Here is a 21990-nt window from a genome sequence, read left to right as displayed (position 1 = left end):
TCAATACAAAGCTTTCCATTGTTTGTTTGTACTCGAATGGTGGTGGTGGTGTGTACCATACGGTTGCAATTTGATTGCTACGTTACGGCCACTTATTGACTTTAGTTGTTGTTGTGTATTTTTTATATGTATATATAGATGTTGTTTATACCATTTCATGTTAATGGTCCATTCAATTGAACATGAAACGAAATCAATTGCTAAAGTGTTTTGCAAAATAATAATATTCAAGGGTCATTGTAAAAAAAATGAAAAAAAAACATAAAGTCAATTGGTTATGGATGTAAAAAAAAATATATATGGGAGGTAGGTGGGTATTGGGTGCTAATATGATGCCTTTACAAAATTCCAAATTTATGACGACAAAATTGTCATGGGGACATGTGTACAAAAGGTAATGATGATATTACAATTCGGTTCACTGAACTGTTAAACGTTAAAAATAAATACAGTATTTCGATATTATTGTCATGAACATGATTGATATGAGACACAGAATATCATTTCATTTTGACTTTAGTTGCCGTATCATTACCAATGAAATTCACAGGTAATGATACATAAATGTCTATTTTGAGACACCTATTTATACCCTTCACCACACTGTGGTACAGGGTATGTATTATGTCTTTGTGTATATGTTTGTAACAGGCAAAAGGAAACGAGATAGACACATGGTTCCTTTTGAGAATATGCATAGAATCACTTTTTATGTCGATTTATGCATGTCCGCCTGTCCGTCCGCCCGTCCGTCTGTCCTTGTATTTTTGTTAACAAAGTACAGGTGGCATTTGTGATCCAATTTGGATGAAATTTGACACAGTTCACTTATTTGGCCCAAGGACGAACCCTATCGAAATTGGGAAAAATCGGTTCAGATTTAGATATAGCTCCCATATATATTCTCATCCGATTTTAGGTAAATAGTGCACCAAAGTCCCTATATATCCTTCGATTTGCCAGAAATTTGCCACAGCGTAGTGAATTAAGCCTAGAACGATGTGTGTTAAATTTTGTGAAAATCGGTTTAGATTAAGATATACCTCCCATATATATTTTCCTCCGATTTTAGGTAAATAGTGCACAAAAGTCCCTATATATCCTTCGAATTGCATGAAATTTGGCATATCGTACTGAATTAAGTCTAGAACGATGTGTGTTAAATTTTGTGAAAATCGGTTCGGATTTAGACATAGCTCCCATATATATTTTCGTCCGATTTAAGGTAAATAGTGCACTAAAGTCCCTATATATCCTTCGAATTGCATGAAATTTGGCACAGCCTACTGAATTAAGCCTAAAACGATGTGTGTTAAATTTCGTGAAAATCGGTTCAGATTTAGATATAGCTCCCAAATATATTTTCGTCCGATCTAAGGTAAATAGTGCACTAAAGTCCCTATATATCCTTCGATTTGCACGAAATTTGGCACAGCCTACTGAATTAAGCCTAGAATGACATGTGCTAAGTTTCGTGAAAATCGATTCAGATTTAGATATAGCTCCCATATATAGTTTCGCCCGATTTAAGGTAAATGTCCCTATATATCTTTCGATTTGCACGAAATTTGGTACAACCTACTATATTAGGTCTAGAATGATATGTGCTAATTTTCGTGAAAATCGGTTCAGATTTAGATATAGCTCTTATATATAGTTTTGCCCGATTTTGGGTAAATGGTGCACCAAAGTCCCTGAAAATCATTCGATTTGCACGAATTTTGGCATAGCGTATTGAATTAAGTCTAGCATGATGTCTGATAAGTTTCGTAAAAATCGGTTTAGATTTACAAATAGCTCCCATATATTTTTTCGACCGATTTTAGGCAAATGGGGCACCAAAGTCCCTGTTAATCTTTTGATTGGCGTGAATTTTGGTATAGCTTACTAAATTAGGTCTAGAATGATGTGTGCTAAGTTTCGTAAAAATATTGAAATTGGAGAAAATCGGTTTAGATTTAGATATAGCTTTTCGAATACATATGTAGAATATACCCAAAGTGGTGAAGGGTATCATATAGTCGGCCCCGTCCGATTTTACTACTTTCCTTACTGGTTTTTCCTTGTATTGTCTCGATGAAAACAATAATCCACTTTGACGCCTAAACACCTTCCATTGTTCGTTAATGCTTTAATCAATCAATACCCCATTCCATTTTCCGATAATTTCATATTAGATGTATTACTTTTCTAATATGACAAATATGTTGTATCATCTAACAGCGGAAAATATCTTCACTCAATATTTCAACAGAAAAAATATATGTTTCCTTCTTTCTTCATCTTTTTCATTTCATTCCTCGGAATATTTCCTGCGAATACAATGTACTTACCTTGTTTCCTGCAAGACAACAAAAGGTGTTTTTTTCATTTTCCTTTTTATTGGATTTTTATATTTTCTTCGTGGTCTTTGTTTTTCGTTCACTTTCTTTACTTCGAAGAAGAGCTATAAAATGAATAACCCAGCAGATTCTCTACGATATAAATGTTATGAAGAAACGCGTGAATTATTAAGAACTATTACTACAATGTAGATACAATAGTTGGCGATGTTATATCCACACCTAGAAGTGTGCGGAAATATTGTATTTAAGTTTTTTTTTCGCAGAAAATATTTTCAACTAATAAATTGAAGGGGTTTCGTAGTAGCTTTTATTACAAATAATAAAGCAAATGAAAAAGGATAACGTGTAACAGCTATATTATATGATCCCTAACAGGATGTAAGGGAATCTGTTCACAGGAAATCGAAGCTTTTCAATAAACAACAGGAGATTTAAGAAGAATATGTTTTCAAAGAACCTATTGGATTATATTTTTTCAACAATATTTTTTCAAGGACTACTAAAAGGCGAGAATTTTTTAAAAATAAGTTTTCAAAGACCTTGATTTTAAAAATATATATTTTTTTAAGGACTATAAGAGCCTCTTGGGTGGCGTAGGGGATGATAGATACCAAGCAACGGCTCTGATTGGCTTTAACATGGCGAAGCCCAGGCTTATCTTGGTCCTTCTTTCATCTCAATTGTGACACTCTCGTGGTGCCACCAGGGGTAGCTATTTTCATCACCCGATGAAATAGTAAGCTAATATGTGCTGCGAGTTTACCCATAAGAACTATAAACCAGTGAGCGGAGCAGTATAGTCGGACGGGGCCGACCATATGATACCCTACACAACTTCCACGAAAATCTAACTTTCTGTGGTTCTATATTAGAGGTCAACCAATATTACTAATATTCAGAACAACCCTTTTAATTTCTTGGCCAAATTCCCTTCATTGTGGGTTGTCTTGCGATGTTAGGCCTTCAATTCTGGCCTATAGATCGACTCGAAATAATACAAAAACTTAAGTTTTCGGTCCAGTTCATCCCAAAATTATTATCTGATCATCAGCGAAAATTATAGGCGTTGTCCTTGACCATACATGGATCCTCATGGAAAAATTTAAAGCGATCAGAGCTATATTTCCGCCCTCTAGTGTGATAATGGGTTACTAAATAATATCTGAATACGTAAGAACCTGTAAATATTTAAGTGTAACTCCCACATCCGAGTACACACGACCATATAATTGGTATCAATTTAAAAGTCAACCACTCCTCTTGAATATACTATCAACTTCTCGGGTCTATGTCCTTCGGATAGAGTACAAATTTTGTAATTTTTCACACAAAAGTCAGGGTCCATTTGACCCGCTAAATATTGGCCGATCTTCATTAAAACAGGCATGCCAAATCTTTGGCCCGATCCCCTACACCATGTAAAATTTCACGATGTTCCGGCCTGGAGCGACCAGAAAAACCGACAAAAATTTAGTATTTGGTCCATTTCATCCCCAAAATATTAACCGATCTTTACCAAAAACAATAGGGGTCTTCATTGGCCAGACCCCATCCTTCATGCAACATTTCGTGAAGATTGGTCCATAGCTGTGGCCTGTATCGTGTTTGAGGCGACGGGTTAGTTGTCCACACTCGGAAAACCGAACCTACTATGAAAAAGCAGAGAAAACAAACCAAACCCAGCTAATGGTGACGAGGATGTGAATCTGCACTTGGAATATGCGCACGTTGTACAGAACAGGCGAAGTGTCCCCTTTGGCGGATGGATTCAAGAAATACAAAGCCGAGGCAATAGCCTTACAGGAAATGCGATGGAAAGGGACAGGCGCAAGTAAATTAGATGATTTTGCACTGTATTATAGCCGCCATGAAGCGAGACATGAATTTGGCTGCGGATTTATGGTTAACAGGAGAATAAAATACCTCGTCTCCAGATGCACTCCAGTAGATCAGCGAATTGCTTTAATCCGTATAAAAGCGAAGTTCTTCTACATCAATATCGGAAGGGAAAATATCTCTGGCCCCACCGTCGGAAAATTCAGCCTTCATGAAGAAACATTCGACAACGTCATGAGGTTGGTTGACTTCGCGGCATTCGACAACGTCATGAGGTTGATTGCCTTCGCGGCAGCAAAAAACATGGTAGTTAGCAGCACCAGATTCAAGCATCTCGATATACACAAGGCCACCTGGATTTCTCCTGATCGAACAATGAGAAATCAAATCGATCATGTTGTGATAGACGGAAGGCATTCATCCAGTATTTTAGACGTACGATCGATCCGAGAAGCGAATATCGATTCGGACCATTACCTTGTGGTAGCCAAAGTACCTTAATGTAGCAGCAAAGGTGCGATCTAATGTAACACGGAAATTTGACTTCGAAAAGCTGCAAACACAACAGATAGCAGAAGCCTACTCCGCTCAACTTACCCAACTGCTTGACGAAAGCACCCCTTGTTCCGATAACAATATAGAAGCACAGTGGCTGAGAAGTGTCCACTCCCTGCAAACTGAAGCAAAAGCAACACTTGGGTACTAAAGACCACCATCAAGAAATCCGTAGTACGAGCAGGAGTGTCGTAATGCTACTGATATGAAAAACGCAGCGTATAGGGCAACCCTGCGAACAGGAGAAAAAGAGAGAGGAGAAACGTATTTTCAGAAAAAAGAAGAAAGAACAAGAAAAACGTGAGCGTGAGCAAATCGAGATGTATATGAGTCAGAATGAAGTCCGGACATTTTACCAATGGGTAGAATACCAAACCGAAGGCATTGGTGCTGCCACATCCTCCTGTGGAGATGCTGAGTATCTGGTAGGAACATTTTGAAAAGCTTCTGATATCAAATAGTGGCGGAGAAGAAGATACCTCGGAACTAATAAGATATGATGGTATAGGGTGTACAAAACCTAGCCAAGATGAAATTAGAATAGCAATCAATCGGCTGAAGAATAATAAAGCAGCAGGTGTCGATGGGTTACAAGCCGAACTATTAAAGAGCGTTGGTCAGATGCTGGTAAAGAGCATGCACCAGCTGATTAGTTCAGTTTGGCTAGAATAATGTATGCCCAATGATTGGAACCTCAGCATCCTGTGTCCCGTGCACAAAAAAGGATACAAGACGATATGTGTCAACTATAGAGAAATAAGTCTCCTTCCCATCGCATATAAAGTGCTATCCAACGTACTGTGTGAACGACTGAAGCCAATGGTCAATGACATCATTGGACCATACCAATACGACTTCAGACCTGGAAAAAACCCCACGAAAAACACATCGACACATTCCACCTATTCGTCGACTATAAAGCTGCATTCGATAGCCCTATCCGTTCAGATGTTTTTAAAGCCATGTCTGTGTTTGGCATTCCTGCAAAATAACTTTAACTGGCACAAGATCAGCAGTTGGAGTCGGAAAGGACCTCTCGGATCCCTTCAATACCGAACGAGGATTCAGACAAAGTGACAGTTTGTCGTGTGACCTTTTTAACACCCTGCTGGAAAATGTCATACGACAGGCAAAAGTAAACAGAAATGACACTCTGTATACCAAACAACACAAGTTACTCGCCTACGCCAATGACATCGACAGCGGTAACAGCCACCTTAAAACAAATAGACTAGGACCAACTGTGGAACTTGAGAACTACAGCTTCGATGTAGTCAAATACTTTATATACCTTGGTACAGTAGATATCGGATATTAGAAACTTCGAAAAAGTCTGAGAGTTCTTTCTTATATGCGTTTCTTTTCTTTTCTTATCAGATATAAGAAAGTTGTTTCTTATAAGAGTACATCTTAGTATTTCTTAGTATTTCTTATTAGAATACATTTTCTTAAAGTAAAATGTTTAAATGAAAATCATGTTTTAAAGAACAATATTTTATTAAGTAAAACAATTCAGTATATAAAAATACAAATTTACGACAGTTTGGCGAGATGAGAAGATGTAAAAAGTCTCGGTGATTTTGATAATCTTTCTTATATCAGATTTTTTCTTATATAAGATGTGCTTATATCCGACATCTACTGTACCGCCATAAACAAAAGGAATGACATTAGTTTCGAAATTCGGAGAAGGATAGTGATGGCCAACAGATGCTACTATGGTCCGAGCAAACAACTCAAAAGCAAGGCCACCTCCCGCCAGACCAAACTCACACTCTACAATACGCTGATACTACCCGTGCTGTTGTATGGATCTGAAGCATGGGTACTTACACAAGAAGATGAGGCAGCTCTTGGAGTGTTGGAGTGTTCGAAAGATCTATGGGCCGATCTGGTGAATATCGCCGTCAAATAAACCATGAGTTGTATTAGCTATTCTCGGACATCGACATTGTTAGAAGTATTGAGCTACAGCGACTACGTTGGCTAGGTCATGTTGTGAGAATGGATGAGGATGTCCCAGCCCAGAAGGCATATTAAAGCGAACCAGCTGATGATTCACGCAGAAGGGGAAGGCCACGAATAAGATGGAAAGACCAAGTGGTAGACAACATTGCCGAATATGTTCCTTCGAATTGGAAAACGAAAGTTCTGTCACAAGCCAGCTATGTTAGTAAGTAAGAGCCACGTTTTTTTAAAGAATATTTTTTCAAGGTTAATAAGAGGCGTGGATTTTTTAAAGAATATCAATTTCAAGGACTATGGGAGGCGTGGATTATATAAAGAATACTTTTTCAGGGACTATCAAACAGGCGTGGATTATATAAAGAATACTTTTTCAGGGATTATCAAAGAGGCGTAGATTTTTAAAGAATACTTTTTCTGGGACTATCAAACAGGCGTAGATTTTTAAAGAATACTTTTTCTGGGACTATCAAACAGGCGTAGATTTTTAAAGAATACTTTTTCAAGGAACATAGATAGGCGTGGAGTTGGAAAAATATTTTTTCGAGGAACATAGATAAGCGTGGATTTGGAAAAATATTTTTATAAAGGTTTATTAACTGTCCTTCATTTTTGCAAATATTTTGTTAGGTCTATCAACAGTCGTATATTTTAAAAATATTGTTTTTAAGGTTGTTAAGTTCGACCTAGTCCCTGGCTACAATTTCCAATTACCACAAAACAACTCTTTTATCTCGAAGGATTAATTATTTTTCTTAATTTCAATTTTCCAAAAAAGTATCAAAAGTCTTCAAATACTGACAAAGCAAATAAGTACATGTCCTTGAAATTCACAGTATGTCCCAACAGGTTAACTCTGTAACAAGCATTTCAATCATTTACAATACAAAAACAACAACAAAAACAAGTACAGAACATTCTGTTTTTGAATGTACCTAATTTAGGAGAATTGATTTGCGTGTTGCACGCAGACCCGTAATTGCAACAGATACATATGTTTGTGTATTGAATACACAAATACAACTACGTAGTTTGCTTGTTTGGGACACAAACATCAACAGTAGCAATTTGTTGTCTCTTTGATATGTTTCATTAACTGTCATCGACATCGTTCGACAATGCCATTGTTGCAGACTATTGCTCTGCTCGGTGTCAATAATTAATTATTACAGTCTCTTTTTGTAAATTAAACTTTAAAATGGAATGCCGTCATCAGCTAACCTAAATATTTACACACATGTCTGTTCAAGACACAGTATCAATTAATTTTAAAAATTACAAATAATTTTAGGGTAGAAGAATATCATATGATGAGGTGTTAGTAAAACGCCTTTGACATTTTGTGTGTAGGAAAAACATATATTTACTATATACACACTTTGAAAGGCTGGTCAAACATAATTTAATGTAATGACGTACTTTTCGGAAGACTAAGGTGGAATATTTTATATACAATGTTTTGTATATAAAATAGTTAAAATATTCCATATAATTACTTTTATAAATACGTCATTTCAAATCAGTTATATATCTACATGCATTGCCTAAATTAATTGTTCGGGTTTTTTCTTATTTCTTTCCAGGATTTCCTACCACGTTTGCATGGCATTGGTCTGTGTGTTGTTAATCTAATGGATGATATGCACGAATATGTCCGAGGACTATTTTTCCTAATGTAAGTATGAACGATAATTAATTCATATTTATAATTGTTGTATGTTGATGGCAGGAAGTCAAATCGCCTCTCATTTGTCGGTGCTACGGAACGTATGATTATTTAAATGATTTTATTACAAATAAGTATACGCTACCGTGTATTTCTATTTCAATACTGTCTCAAAAAAAAAAAAAAAAAAACATCTTCCAAAACTAACATATGTTTTTATACCTTACACAACAATGTTGTCAGGGTATTATAGCTTTGTGCAGCCCTAAGAGTTTGTATACCGATACCGTCATATCTCGACTAGCTGAGTCGATCTAGACATGTGAGTCCGTCCGTCCGTCTGTCCATTAATAATTTGTAAACACGATACAGGCCACAGTTATGGACCAATCTTCACGAAATTTTGCATGTAGGATGGGTTCTGGTCAATGAAGACCTCTATTGTTTTTGGAAAAGATCGGTTAATATTTAGGGGATGAAATGGACCAAATACTAAATTTTTGTCGGTTTTTCTGCATGCCTTTTTTCATAATAATCGGTCAATATTTAGCAGATCAAATGGACCTTGACTTTTGTGTTACTCCTGAAGGACATATACCCGAGTAGTTGATAGTATGTCCAAGAGGAGTATTTGATCTTTAAATGGATACCAATCATATTGTTCTGTGTACTCGGATGCGGAATTTATACGTAAATATTTATAGGTGTATTTTTATTAGTATCAATATTTCCCCACTAGAGGGTGGAAATGTAGATTTTCTGGTCGATCTAGAGTCCATTATTATATGCAGAACATTACTTATTTTACACAGTGAAGAGGATCTGACAAAATCCTTAGACCGACTCTTTAGATGATGATCGGTCTATAATCCGAGGGGCAAATCAACAAAAAACTAAAATGTCAAAATTTTTATTTGATGGCGTAAATATTCACCTTGGGAAAACAACATGTGAAAACTTGCCAGGGCTAGAAAGTGGAGATTTTCAGTGTAGAGGGTACAAATATCGCGAAATATTACCCAAGCTCGGAATATGGATCCACAGAAACATAGAATTCGGTGAAAGTTGTGTAGGGTATCATATGGTCGCCCCGTCCGACTATACTGCTCCGCTCTTACTTACATAGCTGGCTTGTGACCGACGTTTCGTTCCATCGTTTCCAGGCACTTCGGTCTTTTGCGCAGTTTTTCCAATTTGAAAGACCATTTTCGGCGATATCGTCTTCGGCTTGATCTTTCCAACGTATTCTTGGCCTTCTCCTTCTGCGTGAACCATCAGCTGGTTCGCTTTTATATGCCTTCTGGGCTGGGGCATCTTCATCCATTCTCACAACATGACCTAGCCAACGTAGTCGTCTAACAATGTCGATGTCCGAGAATAGGTGGCTCATTCGACATCGATATTCACCGTCAATGCAGATCGGCCCATAGATCTTTCGGAGAATTTTTCTCTCAAACACTCCAAGAGCTCTGATGGCGTAAGTACCCATGCTTCAGATCCATATAACAGCACGGGTATTATCAGTGCCTTGTAGAGTGTGAGTTTGGTCTGGCGGGAGGTGGCCTTGCTTTTGAGTTGTTTGCTCAGACCATAGTAGCATCGGTTGGTCAACACTATCCTTCTCCGAATTTCAAAACTGATGTCATTCGTTTTATATATGGCGGTACCAAGGTATACAAAATCTTTGACTACCTCGAAGCTGAAGTTCTCAAGTTCCACAGTTGGTCCAAGTCTACTGGACGTCTTGCGCGTTGATACCATCAGCTTGGTCTTCTCGCCGTTTACTGCCAGACCCACTTTGGCTGACACCTTCTCAATTTGTTCAAAGGTGGCTGTTACCGCTCTCAATGCTGAACCCATTATGTCGATGTCATCGGCGTAGGCCAGTAACATGTGTTGTTTGGTGTACAGAGTGTCATTTCTTTTCACTTTTGCCTCTCGTATGACCTTTTTTAGCAGGATGTTAAAAGATCACACAACAAACTGTCACCTTGTCTGAGTCCACGGTCGTTATTAAAGGGCTCCGCGAAGTCCTTTCTGACTTTACATGCAGACAAGGCTTTATACACCTCTGAACGGATAGGGCTGTCAAATGCGGCTTTACTCCGCTCACTGTTTTAAAAATTTTCAAGGGCTGTCAGCAGGATGGCTTTTTTTCTGAACGACCAATAGGCCTGGTTTTTAAAAATATTAATATATTTTTTTCAAGAACTATCAACAGATCTTAATTAAAAAAAAAACCAGTGAGCGGAGCAGTATAGTCGGACGGGGCCGACCATACGATACCCTACACAACTACCACGGAACTCAAATTTTCTGCGGATGTTTATTCCGAGCCTGGGCAATATTTCGTGATATTTTCACTCTCTTTCCCGATTAGTGGTAAACAGCTCCTGTTCCTCACACTGACATATTTTCCGAATATTACGTGTATTCAGTACAGCTATTGTCCAGATTCCCTTCACCGTGGGTTTCATTTGTGGTCCATAGATTGACTCGAAAGTAACACAAAAAATTAAGTTTTCGGTCCACTTCATTCCAAAATTATTATCTAATTATCACCGAAAATTATAGGCGTTGTTCTTGACCATACCCGGAACCTCAGGGAACATTTCAAAGCGATCAGCGCTATAGTTCCGCTCTCTAGAGTGATAATGGGTTACTAAATAATATACGAATACGGAGATACCTGTAAATATTTAGTTGTAACTCCCACATCCGAGTACACACGACAATATAATTGGTCTTAATTTAAAGGTCAACCACTCCTCTTGGATATACAATCAACTTCTCGGGTCTATGTCCTTCAGGGGCAAATATATAGGCAATAAAATACAAATTTTGTAATTTTTCACACAAAAGTCAGGGTCCATTTGAACCGCTAAATATTGACCGATCAGGGCCATTATTGCGGCCTCTGGAGCGACCAGAAAAACAGAAAAAAATTTAGTATTTGGTCCATTTCATCCCCTAAATATTAACCGATCTTTCCCAAAAACAATAGGGGTCTTCATTGGCCAGAACCCATCATACATGCAAAATTTCGTGAAGATTGGTCCATAACTGTGGCCTGTATCGTGTTTACAAATTATAATGGACAGACGGACGGTCGGCCGGACGGACACACATGTCTAGATCGACTTAGCTAGTCGAGATATGACGATCGGTATACTTAAAGGTGGGTCTAGTACCAATATTTCGAGGCGTTACAAACTTTTGGGGCTGCACAAAGCTATAATACCCTGACAACATAGTTGTGTAAGGTATAATTAAGGACTACAAACAAGCTTGGATTTAAGAAAAACAATTTTTTAAGAACTAAAAATAATTTTTCAAGGATAATAAACAGGAGTGGATTTATGAAAATACTTGTTCAAAAAATATATTTTCAAGGATATAAACTACTCGCATTATAAAAGTCCTTGAAGAAATATATGTATGTATATATATATATATATAATATCCTGCCTTATATATAATATCCGCCTGATATTGGATTTACAAATACACATTTAAATTTTTGAGGAGACAGCAGAAGGAGTGGACCAATAGTTCCCATCTTCGGGCTTGATCTAGGGTTGGTAAAAAAATTGGTTGTGCAAGGTTTGGTTCAAATCTGACGCCTGATATTGCATTTATAAATATTGAAAATTTTGAGCATTTGTGAGGGACGCACCAGAAGGAGTGAATTAATTGATCCCATCTTCGGACTTTATCTAGACTTCTTAAAGATAATGGGTTGTGCAAAGTTTCGTTAAAATCGGATAGTCCATTTTGCATGTTATTCAAACTTCAAACTATTATAAAATAAATTTTAGCACAATTTTAACCATTTTGTGGGGGGAGGTACCAGAAGGAGTGAACCGATATTCCCCATCTTCGAACTTAAACTAAGTTTGGAAGAAATATTAAGATGTGCAAAGTTTGAATTAAATTGGTTGTTGCCTTCGAGAATTATCGTGCGCACCAGCCAGGCAGACAGACGGACAACGGACGGACGGATGGTCATGTGTATATAGACCCCAAATTCTGAAACGGAGTTTCGCCAAAGAAACATGGGGTCTAACACCAATATTTCGATGAGGCATATTTCCACCGTATCAAGTTGTATATACCCTCATTAGCCATAAGGCCGAGGGTATAAAAACGCCTTTTTACAGTCATTGAAAAAATCTCTTTAAAAAGTGCTACAATTTTCCTTACATACTTATATTTAAAATAGTATTCATATTAAAATTCCATATACATATATTTCATACTTCAACATATATTCTCCATTATAGTTGTTATGATAAATTTTAACATATTCCTTCTTGTTCTTCTCTTCCCACTTCCCCCTCGGCAGGTATTGTGCACCCACCGTATTATTATCATATCTCTATATAAGGACCTCGCAAGAATTGCGGCCACCTGAAGAACCATTAGCTGTAATGTTGTATGAACATCGAGCGGATATACGCATGAGACAGCGGTAAGTTTTACTCACACGCAAACCCACACTCTCTTCCTCTCTCATTCACTTACACACACATCCACTAAATTTAACAACAACAAAGGGATCCCATTCAAATAAAGTAGAAACATGCTGTGAAATTTTAAACAATAGGAAAGAGATTAATAAAGTTAAAACGATTGTCGTCGTCCTCGACGTTGTCATAAAAAAAGGACAACGAAATCCATCGTCCTGAAAGACACACACAAAAGGACAATGCCCAAGAAGAAGAGGAGGAGATGGAAGAAAAATATGTTTACATGACAAAACAAGAAAAAAAGTCATAGTCAGATTATGCCGTACAAATGTAAATACATACATTTTTGACAAAAGGAATCTTTTGTGCGGATTCATAGCTCCGTAGCGTGGCAGAAACAAGAAAGTGACAAATCTCTTGTTGAGGAGAGGCAAATAAATGAATGAATGAAGATAGATTCCGAGGTATTGTTTTCGGTGGCCATAAGAACAATACAGCGAAAGGAAATGAAGAAAAAGACATCGCGTCCTTATGGTAACGTCTATTTAACTTTAAGAAGGAAAAACAAGAAAATTCTCAGGTATATAAAATCCTCCAAAGTTCGCTAGCTCTCCCTCTAGGACCTTGAGCATGCAAGTGAGGATACATTGTCTTGTGTTTCTTTTTATTTATGTCTCGTCTTTAAATGGAATATTTATGTTTTTTCGCTCCATCTTTCTTATTCGTATTATTTTCGACCAATGACAAAGATGCCCTCTTAGGGAGCTGCATATTAAATTTATCACTTTGATTGATGTCTCTTGTATTTCCCACGTGGTATATAAGTGAGCTCTGTGCTCTAGGTGGTGGCCCTTCGTTTTATTGACAGATGTCAACAAACGGGGAATATCCTCAGTAAATACTGCCAAAAATAAAGAAATTTGATATTGAGGGGAGATTTATTGCTGCTGCTGTATCTTTGCTAGATGTGGCGATGAGTTTACGCATCTCAAAAAAACATGAAAATATTTATCAGACTTTAAGTATAAAGGTCCTGGCTCGTTTCATCTGGCACATGCCCTGGTTTCATGTTACAGAGATATGAAGTACCAAAGAAAAACATTGTCAAATATAACATATAATTGTTTTTAATAATTTATCAGTTTCTTTGAAAACTATGGTTTCTACATAATTTATGTGGGGCAATTATTTTATACGTATTAAAATACCAAATAAACTAAGAAGATTAAGAAAAGCGTTTCACAATTACGACAACGTGACAGTCATATCATCAAAGCATATTTTTAAAAAATCCACCCTTAAAGTAGAACTTGAAAAATATTAAAAAAAAAACATTAAGCAGTATAGTTGGACGGGGCCGACCATATGATACTCTACACTTACTTAGCTGGCTTGTGACAGAACTTTCGTTTCATAAGCCGAGCTTAGAAAAGATTTCCAGACGCGTCGATCTTTTGCGCAGTTTTTCCAAGTTGAAAGACCATTTTCGGCGATATTGTCTTCGACTTGATCTTTCCAACGTATTCTTGGCCTTCCCCTTCTGCGTGAACCATCAACTGGTTCGCTTTTATATGTCTTCTGGGCTGGGGCATCTTCATCCATTCTCACAGCATGACCTAGCCAAAGTTGTCGCTGCAGCTCAATACGTCTAACAATATCGATGTCCGAGAATAGCTGGTACAACTCGTGGTTCATTCGACGGCGATATTCACCGTAAACGCAGATCGGTCCATAGATCTTTCGGAGAATTTTTCGCTCAAACACTCCAAGAGCTGCCTCACTTTCTTGTGTAAGTACCCATGCTTCAGATCCATACAACAGCACAGGTAGTATCAGCGTCTTGTAGAGTGTGAGTTTGGTCTGACGGGAGGTAGCCTTGCTTTTGAGTTGTTTGCTCTGACCATAGTAGCATCGGTTGGTCATCACTATCCTTCTCCGAATTTCAAAACTGATGTCATTAGTTTTATTTATGGCGGTACCAAAGTATATAAAATCTTTGACTACCTCGAAGCTGTAGTTCTCAAGTTCCACAGTTGGTCCGAGTCTACTGGACGTCTTGCACGTTGATATCATCAGCTTGCTCTTCTCGCCGTTTACTGCCACACCCACTTTGGCAGACTCCTTCTCAATTTGTTCAAAGGTGGCTGTTACCGCCCTCAATGTTCGACCCATTATGTCGATGTCATCGGCGTAGGCGAGTAACATGTTTTGTTTGGTGTACAGCGTGCCATTTCTGTTCGTACGACCTTTTCCTGCAGGATGTTAAAAAGGTCACACGACAAACAATCACCTTGTCTGAATCCTCGTTCGGTATTAAAGGGCTCCATTCCGACTTTAACTGCTGATATTGTACCTGTTAAAAATATCCTGAATAGCCGAATTAATTTTGCAGGAATGCCAAACGCAGACATGGCTTTATACACATCTGAACGGATAGGGCTGTCAAATGTGGCTTTATAGTCGACGAATAGGTGGTATGTGTCGATGTGTTTTTCGTGGGCCTTTTCCAGGATTTGGCGCAGTGTGAAAATCTGGTCAATTGTGGATTTACCAGGTCTGAAGCCGCATTGGTATGGTCCAATAATGTCATTGACCATTGGCTTCAGCGTTCACACAGTACGCTGGATAGCACTTTATATGTAATGGGAAGGAGACTTATTCCTCTATAGTTGGTACATATCGTCTTGTGTCCTTTTTTGTGCACAGGACACAGGATGCTGAGGTTCCAATCATTCTTCTAGCCAAATTGTAATAATCAGCTGGTGCATGTTAGATGGTATACCCCCTATACCGTCATCTATTATTGGTCCTGGGGTATCCACTTCACTGCTACTATTTGATACCAGAAATTCCTCAAAATGCTCCTTCCAGATCCTCAGCACGCTGTCTGTATCTGTCACCAGGTTTCCTTCTTTATCTCTACTGGAGGATGTGCCTGCACCAAAGCCTTCGGTTTGGTGTTTTACCCGTTGGTAGTATTTTCGGACTTCATTTTGACTTCTGTACATCTCGATTTGCTCACGCCCACCCTACACAACTTCCACGAAAATCTAACTTTGTGTGTTTCTATATTCTAAGCTTGGGCAATATTCGCGATATTTTCACCCTCATGACCGTCTAGATGTTAACAAATTTTACTAATATTCAGTACAGCCCTTCTAATTACTTATCTATATTCCTTTCGCCGTGGGTTGTTGTGTGATGTTCGGCTTTCAATTGTGGCCTATAGATCGACTCGAAAAAAACACAAAAAAAAATATGATTTCAGTCCATTTCATTTCAATATTAATATCTGATCATAACCGAAAATTATGGGCGTTGCCCTTGACTATACCTTGATCCTTATTGCAAGTTTGAAAACAATCAGCGCTATATTTGCGCCCTCCAGTGGTAATGGATTACTAATTAATATCTGAATACATAATAAACCTGTAACTATTGAAGTGTAACTCCCACACATTTAATTTAAAGGCCATCCACTCCTCTTGGATATACTATCAAATCTCGGGTCTTTGTCCTTCAGGAGTAAATATATTCGCCATAGAATACAAATTTTGTCATTTTTCACACAAAAGTCAGGGTCCATTTAAACCGCTAAATATTGACCGATATTTATAAAAACAGGCAAGCTTATTCTTTGGCCCGATCCCCTTCTCCATGTACAAATTTACGATGTTCGGGTCATAATTGCGGCTTCTGGTGTGACCAGAAAATCAGACAAAAAAAAAAAAAAGTTGATGGTCCATTTCATCCCCATGTTCCATTTCATTGGCCAGAACCCATCCTACGTGCAAAATTTCGTGAAGATTGGTCCATAACTGTGGCCTGTATCGTGTTTACAAATTATAATGGATAGACAGACGGACGGACACATATGTCTAGATCGACTCAGCTAGTCGAGATATGACGTTCGGTACACTTAAAGGTGGGTCTATGACCAATATTTCGCTGATTTACAAACTCTTGGGGCTGCACATAGCTATACTACCCTGACAACATAGTTGTGTAGGGTATAAAAAACTCCTCTTTAAGACCTTAAAAATATATTGGTTTTAAATTAATGTCTTCTGATAAACATTCTAAAACCAATTTTGAAAAAAACTTATTCAAAATCCACTGGTATCGCATAACAACGTTTTGAAACAATTTTCGAACAACAACAACATTTTGCGAAATATCACATTTCTCTTCGCAATTGCCAATCTCCACTGACAAAACAAAAACGCAAACTAATCCGATTGTAATTTTTAATTAAGCATTTAATTCCAAAAGGACTCGCATTAAATAACAAACGTTTCATTTTCTATTCGTATCAAATCCTAGAATTGTCGTCAGATTTTAGAGATTGACCAAAACTTCAAAGCCATTCTCAATGTCTGTAATTAATTAGCATCATACGCACACACACCCAGAGACATTCAATACGACAAACAGCGATGAAGTGGATTTAATTGCATTTCAAGAATCCTGTAGTTAATGATGGACATTATTTCGGTATAGAAGAACAAAGAAGATGAATGTAGTCGTAGAGAATAAAATTTCAAAATGATTAGATGCTCGTAATTAGGTTTTATACGATAAATTGAGTTTTCTAGAACAGGAGTTTACCAACAGGTTGGTTAGATGGAAGGATTTTATTGTGGACAGTAAAATGCATTGACACTAATGGTCGTTATTAAAAAAATATTTTTGAAAATCTACCCCTTGCTAAGGCCATCAAAAAATTATTTTTTAAAAACTACGCCTTGCTAAGGCCATCAAAAAATTATTTTTGAAAATCTACGCCTTGCTAAGGCCTTTAAAAAATTATTTTTGAAAATCTACGCCTTGCTAAGGCCTTTAAAAAATTATTTTTGAAAATCTACGACTTGCTAAGGCCTTTAAGAAATACTTTTTAAAAATATACGCCTTGCTAAGGCCTTTAAGAAATACTTTTAAAAAATATACACCTCGCTAAGGCCTTTAAAAAAAATATTTTTGAAAATCTACGCCTTGCTAAGGCCTTTAAAAAATTATTTTTGAAAATCTACGCCTTGCTAAGGCCTTTAAAAAATTATTTTTGAAAATCTACGACTTGCTAAGGCCTTTAAGAAATACTTTTTAAAAATATACGCCTTGCTAAGGCCTTTAAGAAATACTTTTAAAAAATATACACCTCGCTAAGGCCTTTAAAAAAATATTTTTGAAAATCTACGCATTGCCAAGGGCTTCAAAAAATACTTTTTAAAAATCCACGCCTTGCTAAGGCCTTCAAGAAATATTTTTGAAAATCTACGCCTTGCTAAGGCCTTTAAAAATTATTTTTGAAAATCTACGCCTTGCTAAGGCCTTGAAAAAATACTTTTTAAAGATCTACGCCTTGCTAAGGCCTTGAAAAAATACTTTTTTAAGATCTACGACTTGCTAAGGCCTTTAAAAAATTATTTTTAAAAATCTACGCCTTGCTAAGGCCTTCAAAAAAAAAACTTTTAAAAATCTAGGCCTTGCTAAGGCCTTCAAAAAATACTTTTTAAAAATCTACGCCTTGCTAAGGCCTTCAAAAAATACTTTTTAAAAATCTACGCTTTGCTAAGGCCTTCAAATAATACTTTTTAAACATCTACGCCTTGCTAAGGCCCTTAAAAAATTATTTTTGAAAATCTACGCCTTGCTAAGGCATTTAAAAAATTATTTTTGAAAATCTACGCCTTGCTAAGGCCTCTAAAAAATTATTTTTTAAAATCTACGCCTTGCTAAGGCCTTCAAAAAATAAGTTTTAAAAATCAACGCCTTGCTAAGTCCTTCAAAAAATTAGTTTTAAAAATCTACGCCTTGCTAAGGCCTTCAAAAAATTAGTTTTAAAAATCTACGCCTTGCTAAGGCCTTCAAAAAATTATTTTTGAAAATCTACGCCTTGCTAGGGCCTATAAAAATACTTTTTAAAGATCTACGCCTTGCTAAGGCCTTCAAAAAATACTTTTTTAAAAATCTACGCCTTGCTAAGGATTTCAAGAAACTTTTTTTTTAATCTACGACTTGCTAAGGAATTCAAGAAACTTTTTTTATCTACGACTTTCTAAGGATTTCAAAAAATACTTTTTAAAAATCTACGCCTTGCTAAGGATTTCAAGAAACTTTTTTTTAATCTACGCTTTGCTAAGGATTTCAAAAAATACTTTTTAAAAATCTATGCCTTGCTAAGGCCTTCAAAAAATACTTTTTAAAAATCTACGCCTTGCTAAGGATTTCAAGAAACTTTTTTTTTAATCTACGCCTTGCTAAGGATTTCAAGAAACTTTTTTTTTAATCTACGCCTTGCTAAGGATTTCAAAAAATACTTTTTAAAAATCTACGCCTTGCTAAAGCCTTCAAAAACTTATTTTTAAAAATCTACGCCTTGCTAAGGCCTTTAAAAAATTATTTTTGAAAATCTACGCCTTGCTAAGGCCTTTAAAAAATTATGTTTGAAAATCTACGCCTTGCTAAGGCCTTTAAAAAATTATTTTTGAAAATCTACGCCTTGCTAAGGCTTTAAACAATTATTTTTGAAAATCTACGCCTTGCTAAGGCCTTCAAAAAATACTTTTTAAAAATCTACGCCATGCTAAGGCCTTCAAAAAATACTTTTTAAAGATCTACGTCTTGCTTAGGCCTTCAAAAAATACTCTTTAAAGATCTAAAATCTGAGCCTCGTAGCTCCTTAGTAGCCAAATTATTTAATAAAATAAAAAAAAAACTTCCAAAACAAGTGAAACCAAATTTTCCCGAAATCACTTTGACAACATGGTAATTTTTGTTTCAAAAACGAATTACATTAAAAATTCATCAACTTTGTTTTGCATACATTAGCAAATGATAAGCAGAACACCTGTTAAGATACGTAGCGCAAACAGAAACAAACAAAAAAAAACGTTGCAAAGTTGTTAACATACCTTAAAGGTTCATTAGCCATTGGGAGCAGAAGTGTACAAGTAAAGCATACTTTTAGGTTCATTGAATTGATGTTAAAAACACAACAACATAACACACACACACACACATAAATACACAAAACAGCTGTAAGCTTCATTTTTTGCATTTATCCAAATGGCTCTTCTGTACCACTCTACCTCTCTCCCATCGAAGTTCTTCAACAAATTGAAAGCTAACACTGTAAATTAGATGCTGCCACAAAAAAAAAAAGTGGAAGCGTGGATGGCTCCTCCACCACAGAAAAAAAACTCGCACACCATCTGCTACAAAAATGACTTGTCGTTGTTTGTTTAGTACTTTTTTGTTGTTGCTGCTGTTGTTGTTAACGAGTCATGATGTCTATAATAAACATACATATATTTAATGGTCTTAAAATTTGCTGGGAACATCAGGCGTGTTGTGTGCTCGCTGGATGGCTTGTTGGCAGGCAGTCTTGGTCTATGGTATGGCGGTGGTTGTGGTTGTGTGGCGGTCTTAACATTTATTGACAATTTAATCTAATTGCTTACCAACCACAAAATTCTTGTTTTTCTCCTCTTTGTTCCCACCTCGGTTGGAGGTCAGGGAATCCAGAAATACCTGTGGATGAAGTCACGAATGATTTAACATTTGTGAACTGTTTTGTATGACTACAGTACAACATCCCAGGTACATAGATAATTGAAATGCTTCGAATATTTAACAGAGAAGGTGGCCTTGAAATAAATGGAGTTTAGAACGACATATTTTTATGTGGATAATTTGTCATCTGTAGATAAGCAGGCCTAAATATTTAAAAATATTGTCTCAAGGACTATAAGAAAGAGACGATTTTAAGGCATAAAAGACGTGAACTTTTTAAAAATATATTTTTAAGCTCCACAATAAGGCGTGGATTTTTTAAAAATATTTTTTAAGCTCCACAATAAGGCGTGGATTTTTTTAAAAATATTTTTTAAGCTCCACAATAAGGCGTGGATTTTTTAAAAATATATGTTTTCAAGGCCTATATTAGCGGGTGGATTATAGCTTTGTGCAGCCCCAAGAGTTTGTAACGCCGCGAAATATTCCTCCAAGACCCACCTTTAAGTATCTCGACTAGCTGAGTGGATCTAGACATGTATGTCCGTCCGTCCGTCTGCCCATTATAATTTTAAACACGATACAGACCACTGTTATGGACCAATCTTCACGAAATTTTGCATGTAGGATGGGTTCTGGCCAATGAAGACCCCTATTGTTTTTGGTAAAGATGGGTTAATATTTAGGGGATGAAATGAACCAAATACTTAATTTGTATCGGGTTTTCTGGTCGATACAGAGGCCGCAATTATGATCCAAACATCGCGAAATTTTACATAGAGAATGAGCATGCCTGTTTTGATAAATCAATTTTTAGTGGTTCAAATGGACCTTGATTTTTGTGTGAAAAATTTATATATTTACCCCTGAAGGACATAGACCCGAGAAGTAGATAGTAAATCCAAGAGGAGTGGTTGACCTTTAAATTGATACCAATTATATTGTCGTATGTACTCGGATGTGGGAGTTACACTTAAATATTTATAGGTGGTTACGTATTCAGATATTATTTAGTAACCCATTAACACACTAGAGGGCGGAAATATAGCACTGATCGCTTTGAAATGAGGTTCCAGTTATGGTCAAGGACAACACCTATAAATTTCGGTGATGATCAGATAATAATTTTGGGATGAAATGGACCGAATACTTAATTTTTTGTGTTTTTTTTCGAGTCGATGCCAATAATAGGCTGAACATCACAACACAACTTACGGTGGAAGGAATCTGGAAAAATAATTAGAAGGGCTGTACTGAATATGAACAGTAATATTGGGAAAATATGTCAGAGTTGCGGCTGACCTCTAAGCGGGCTAGAGGGAGCAAATATCGCGAAATATTACCCAGGCCCGAAATAAACATCCGCAGAAAATTAGAGTTCCGTGGTAGTTGTGTAGGGTATCGTATCGTCGGCCCCGTCCGACTACACTGCTCAGCTCACTGAATTTTTTTCAAGGTCTATAATAAGGCGTTGATTTTTTTAAAGAATATTTTTTCATGGACTATCAAACAGGCGTGGATTTTTTAAAGAATATTTTTTAAAGGCCTCCTATAAGGCGTGGATTTTTTACAGAAAATATTTTCATGGACTATCAAACAGGCGTGGATTTTTAAAAGAATATTTCTTCAAGGCCTGTAATAA

The 21990-nt window shown here is 36.8% G+C and overlaps 1 protein-coding gene across 1 annotated transcript in view; it reads left to right on the top strand.

Annotated features, from left to right (window-relative positions):
• The window catches only part of LOC133337398 (neuropeptide Y receptor type 4-like), a gene marked incomplete at its 3' end in the record, with an annotated part of 48573 nt that extends 35735 nt beyond the window's left edge, over positions 1 to 12838 (top strand). Inside the window, exons 3-4 of the mRNA XM_061545660.1 lie at positions 8285 to 8376; positions 12713 to 12838. Of these exons, the coding sequence (XP_061401644.1) occupies positions 8285 to 8376; positions 12713 to 12838 (218 nt within the window). The remainder of the gene's footprint in view (positions 1 to 8284; positions 8377 to 12712) is intronic.
• Positions 12839 to 21990: the final 9152 nt, after the last annotated feature.

The sequence above is a fragment of the Musca vetustissima genome, unplaced genomic scaffold, assembly GCF_032173495.1.
Source record: "Musca vetustissima isolate MV318-11 ecotype Yass unplaced genomic scaffold, APGP_CSIRO_Mvet_v1 utg28553, whole genome shotgun sequence".
Lineage (NCBI taxonomy): Eukaryota > Metazoa > Arthropoda > Insecta > Diptera > Muscidae > Musca > Musca vetustissima.
Note: the sequence above shows the minus strand (reverse complement) of the source record. Positions and strands in the feature narration are given on the sequence as shown.